The following is a 5,789-nucleotide window of genomic DNA, read 5'->3' as shown; positions in this document are numbered from 1 at the left end:
AGTAGGCTTCTACGTCCGCGACACTGTCTTCGGCAGGATGATGCTGGTCGACACAGGGGCCTTTAGATCGATTTTCCCAGCATCCAGGGAGGACTGCAACCAGAAACCAGACCCGGCCGCCTTCCTGACGGCCGCCAAAGGATCCCCCATCCTCTCCTACGGCACCAGGCCCCTGTCGATCTCCATCCTTGGCCAGAATTACTCCTGGGACTTCATCATCGCAGACATAGGAACCCCGCTCCTGGGGGCGGACTTCCTGGTGCACTTCGGCCTGCTAGTCGACGTGGGGCGTAAGCGCCTCCTCGATACGGACTCCTGCCAGTCTCTCCCATTAACAGCGGGACCAAAGGCACCCACCATCAGCTCCGTCGCCCCCCACCAGTACGCACACCTGCTGACGGAGTTCCCCGAAGTGTTCAAGCCCGAACTTCGACAATTCCCCGGGGCCCCAGCCAAACATGGCATATACCATCACATAACAACTAAAGGCCCCCTGACACATGCGAAATTCCGAAGGCTTCCCCCACAGCACCTTCAGGACACGAAGAAGGCATTCGCAGAGATGGAGCAGATGGGAATCTGCAGAAAGGCCTCCAGCCCATGGGCCTCCCCCCTCCACATGGTGCAGAAACCGGACGGCTCCTGGAGACCTTGCAGCGACTACAGACGTCTCAACATTGCAACGGAGCCCGATCACTACTCCTTGCCCAACATGCAGGACCTCACAGCCTCCTTTCAAGGAGCCAAGGTATTCACTAAATTGGACCTTCTTAAATCATACTTTCAGGTACCTGTCGCACCAGAGGATATACCAAAGACCGCCATCATCATGTTCGCCTTCTCCACCTTTGGATTGAGGAATGCCGGGGCGACCTTCCAGCGGCTCATGGACAGCATCCTCGGGGACCTGAAATTCTGCGTCTGCTACGTTGATGACATCCTCATATTTTCCAGGTCTCACAGTGAACACCAACAGCACATCCGGGCAGTCCTGCGGCGCCTCAAAGAGAATGGCCTCATCGTCCGTTTTGACAAGTGCACCTTCGGCGTCCAGAAAGCCGACTTCCTGGGCCACGAGGTATCCCCGGCAGGCGTCCGCCCACTCACATCAAAAGTAGCAGCCATAACCAGGTTCCCAACCCCCACCTCCGTCAAGGCCGTCCAGGAGTTCCTCGGGATGGTGAACTTCTACAGGCGGTTCATCCCGGGATCGCACACACCACGGCCCCTCTGATGGAAGTTCTCAAAGGCCAACCAAAGTCCCTGTCTTGGGGACCCAGCCAGCAGCAGGCCTTCTCCATGACGAACGCCGCCCTCGCCGAGGCAACTGCCTTGGCACACCAGGATCCCAAGGCCCCTCTCCAGCTAACAACGGATGCCAGTAACGTCGCCTTTGGTGCTGTCCTGGAGCAGGTCATCAACGGCGCCCCCCAGCCCATCGCCTTCTTCAGCAAGAAATTCAATCCCTCAGAGACCCGCTACAGCACCTTCGACAGGGAACTCTGCGTGATGTACCGCACAGTCCGGCACTTCTAGTTCCTCCTGGAGGGGATGCCCTTCACAATCTTCACAGGTATTCGACATAATTCACAGCCTCTCACATCCCTCTAGCAGAACTACGGCCAAACTGCTCTCAAAAAAGTTTGTCTGGCACGGGGTGCAGAAGGACGCCACGTCCTGGGCGAAACAGTGCCTGCAGTGCCAAACCAGGAAGGTGGGATGTCACACGCAGTCCGGGGTAGGCAAGTTCCCACAGCCAGAGCGCCGCTTCGGCCACATTCATGTCGACGTCGTCGGGCCCCTTCCCCCATCAGGCGGGTCCAGATACCTCCTGACGGTGGTAGACCGCTCGACAAGGTGGCCCGAAGCCACACCTATGCAAGAAGCCACCGCCAGCGCATGTGCCGAGGCCCTGCTTTCCAGTTGGGTTAGCTGCTTCGGCGTCCTGGACCACATCACAACCGAATTATGGTCCGCCCTGGCTCAGCTGCTGGGGACCACGCATCACACCACCACGGCATACAACCCGGCGGCCAACGGCCTGGTCGAGCAGTTCCACAGATCCCTGAAGGCATCCCTCATGGCCCGCTGCACCGCCGAGGACTGGAAACATCAGCTGCCGTGGGTCATCCTCAGTTTGAGAACCGCCCCCAGAGACGACGGCACCCCATCCACAGCCGAAAAAACCTACGGAGAGCTCCTCGTGGTCCCAGGCGAACTTGTGACAGAAGATCGCCACATCCCATCACTGCAGAGGATCCTCGACGTGGCCAGCAAGTTCGCCCCTTGCAAGCGCACGTACACCGGCAGGTCGGCCACCTTCACACCACCAGAACTGTCATCCGCCACCCACGTCCTCGTCAGGGTCGACGCCGTCCGCCCGCCACTGACCAGGCCCTACAGGGGCCCCTTCCTCGTGCTGGAGCGGAACAGCAAGGCGTTGCTGCTGGCACTCCCTGGGAGGAACGACTGGGTTTCAATAGACCAGTTAAAGCCCGCCTTCCTGGAGGAGACCACCGACGTCACTGCAGCACCTTCCCCGCCCAGCCACCCTTCGCCACGCCCAGGCCCCCGCAAACGGCAGGCGCGCGGCCGTCCTAGGAAGGCCCCGCCCACACCAGCAGCCCAGCACCCTCACGCGCGGGAGGCACCTCCGTTGTCCTCAAGAAGCCGTGGTACCCTTCAGCGTCCCAGCAGATACACAGATTAGTCAGACGTGTCCCACATCTGGGGTGGGGGGAGTATTTCTAAAGTCACCACATCGACGTCAGCGGAGTGCTTCGAAGGCGTCTTTAATTAAGTCTCCGCTGAGCAAGTTTTCTTTGGTGACTTCCCACTTTCTTCGCACTCAATTCGTCACGCCTAACGTGCCAGGTCACGCATTTTCTACCATTTCAACTTTATATGTATTTGTCCAACTGTCACAAATTATGTATCGTATGTTTCTTTATTCGCAAGCATCAAGACTGTATCCATATTGGAGTTCTGTATGTTTTTGTATTGTAAATTGTACTTGTTCGCCGTATATTATTGTTAATTGTTTTTTACCTCAGGTCACGCTCAATGTCATTGTCTTCCGCGGTTCGGCGCCAGTCGGCCGCTATATAAGCTGCCTGAATCTGTAATAAACCAGCAGTAACTTTTACCTGCTCGTTTCTTTTGTACCTCTTACAAATTAAGAAGAAGAGCCTTCTGCTTTAATTTTTGTAAACATTGACCGGCTTCTGACTGAATGCATCTTTTACTTATATATCCCATGACACTGCTTTAATTAAGTACCATTACAGTTAGTCTGTCTGCATATAGCCTACCATGTATACGTTGCCTTCTATCTAAAACATATCTGTGACGACTTGCTGGAAGTGGTATTCTGCTGGGGGCGTGACCAACATTGCTTTGGGAAGCAGTGACGAGCGTGTTCATCACATGAGGTGCATTGGGCATGGTGATGCTGAAGGTCTCCTTCTATTCCTGGCCAGTACACCGACTGTCTGGCCCTTCTAAGCATAGAGTCAAGGCCCTGGCGTCCTGCACGTAGATTGGTGGCTACCTGCCGACGTAAATCTTCGAGGATAACCAGACGTATGTATCCTTGATCCACAGAATATGTTACCAGATCAAGGTTGATGGCTAGCCGATCCCGGACGCTGAAGAAGGGATGAAGGCAGGCGACTTCTTGTGACTGCTGTTGGGGCCAGTCACCTGCTGCGACTCTGGCTAGCAAAAGCTGATACACTGGGTCATTGGATGTGGCGCTCCTGACGCAGTCTTCATCCAATACAATGGTGTCCTGTTCCAAGGCAACCACGGTTGCACATGCTACTGCCACTTGAATGTCGTCCTCCAAGTCCACGTCAGAAGCTTCATGGGATGATCTCATAGCTGGGTACTTTGCGAGAAAATCCACTGCTGTGTTCCTTTTCCCAGGCAGGTATTTAATGTGGAACCTGAATTGGAGTGTCTTCTCCTTCAGGGTGAACAACCTTGGGTTGATGACGTCCTTAAGGGCCCTATCACCCAGCAGTTTGACAAGTGGGCCGTGGCCTGTGATGATGGTGAGATTAGGGCACCCAAGTAGGAACAACCTGGCCTTCTGCAAGCACCAGGTGAGTGCAAAGGCTTCTCCTTCTAAGGGGGCATAACCTGCCTCAGTGGGGGTGAGGTGTCGACTGCCGCATAGGGTGAGACGCCAGCCGCCCTTGCAACAAAATGGGCTGTCAGCTGACTGACAGGCACAATACTGCTGGAGGACGACGAAACCAAAGCCCTCCTTGCTCCAATGCGTCATGATTATAGTAGGGCGTGTCTTGTCATAATATGCCAAACCATTCTTGGCTAGTTGACAGATGACCTCCTGTGCCTGCCGGGGTTTGTGGCATAGCTGACTATCCCAATATACATTTTTCCCAGTGGGTTTCCTGAGGAGGTCCCTGAAGGGTTCCATGATGGGTGCCGTTGCCAGAAAGGGGGCTAACTGATTCACGAATCCGAACAACGACCTAACGTCAGTGATGAAGGGCTTTTCTGGCATATAGAAGTTATGAATAGCGTCTAGATGTTCGTCTGCGGGCTTGTACGCCTCTCATCCCAAGTGGTATCTGATGAAGGTAACCTCTCACTTGCAGAATTTGAACTTCTTGGGTTTGAGTGTCTTCCCTGTTGAGGTACAAATTGACAGGAATTCATACACGTGCTAGAACGCCTCTTTGATGCTGTGATCATATAGCAAAGTGTCGTCGATGCATTTACGCTTCCTGGTAATGTCTTGCAAGGCATCGTCAAACCTTTTTGTGTTGTAAGGACGACAAATTGCGCCTCTCTTTCCTTGTGTTTCTCCTTTTCAGATGTACATTAATCATGTCATGTATTTTACCTGTCTTTATTTCAGATTCTCTGTGTACCTCATCTTATGCATCATTGTAAGGCCTTTCTGCCGATATGTATATCTACCTTTTATATGTCATGTAACAAATGTTGTACGTATTTTTATGCTTGCTAGAAAACACAAATCCTGGATGGATGCCTCAGGGGGTCTCGGGTCGCCCACTACCTTTCCGTCTGCTTTTTGTCTTATAAACACCTGTCGAGAATAATAAAGAATCAGTCTTTCACTTCTGACCTTTCTTGAAGCCTCACAGTGTAAGTGTCGGAAGCTGAACAATGACCCATAGTGTTCTATGGTAACGATACCGTCTCCATGGGTTAATGAAGGTCGTGAGTGGGCGGCTATCCTCGTCAATCTCCACTTGGAGGAAACCCTAACGGGTGTCTGCTGTTGTCTTATACGTGAGGAATGCTTGAAACCATGTCAAAGGGTGCCGGTATATTATGAGTCTCACGAAGACAATGGGCGGTGAGGAGTTGGAAGTCCACTGTGTGGCGTGGTTGGCTCGTCTTCTTGGCTACCACGACCACCCTTGCACACCACTCCGTCGCATCCCCTGCTGGACTGGTTCTATCATGCCCTTCTGAACGTCTTCGTCAAGCTGGGCCTTGACCTCCTCTTCCCAGTGCTTAGGGATTGCTGCTGGTGTATGACGAGAATAAGGTATGGCTTCAGGCAATAAGTGTATGTGGAGTTGCTTGCCCTTCATCACAGGTAAAGGTTCCCTAGTTGTGTTGAAGGTCATAGATGAAAATTGACATAACAGCCATTCTCCCAGTCTTGGGATCGGTATAGTGGCTGGCTTCATTGTCTGAGGGGAGTTGGGTTGCGAGGCTGCCTCACTAGTGACGTCAGCTGATGCAGCGGGGGGGGGGGAAGGGTGAGGGGAAACTCAGTGGTACTA

At 53.4% G+C, this 5,789-nt stretch overlaps 1 protein-coding gene across 1 annotated transcript; it reads right to left on the bottom strand.

Annotated features, from left to right (window-relative positions):
• Positions 1-3,328: 3,328 nt before the first annotated feature.
• Positions 3,329-4,444, bottom strand: LOC136847502 (uncharacterized). Its single transcript, XM_067119243.1, has one exon. It carries the CDS (start codon positions 4,442-4,444, stop codon positions 3,329-3,331), a length of 1,116 nt encoding a protein of 371 aa, XP_066975344.1.
• Between the last annotated feature and the right edge of the window lie 1,345 nt (positions 4,445-5,789).

Source organism: Macrobrachium rosenbergii, chromosome 16 (genome assembly GCF_040412425.1).
Source record: "Macrobrachium rosenbergii isolate ZJJX-2024 chromosome 16, ASM4041242v1, whole genome shotgun sequence".
NCBI lineage: Eukaryota > Metazoa > Arthropoda > Malacostraca > Decapoda > Palaemonidae > Macrobrachium > Macrobrachium rosenbergii.
The sequence above is the reverse complement of the archived record's forward strand: the minus strand, read 5'-3'. Positions and strand labels throughout refer to the sequence as shown.

Excerpts from the sequence above, each read along its gene's own strand:
- LOC136847502 (XM_067119243.1), bottom strand. The coding sequence starts at position 4,444 with ATGGAACCCTTCAGGGACCTCCTCAGGAAACCCACTGGGAAAAATGTA.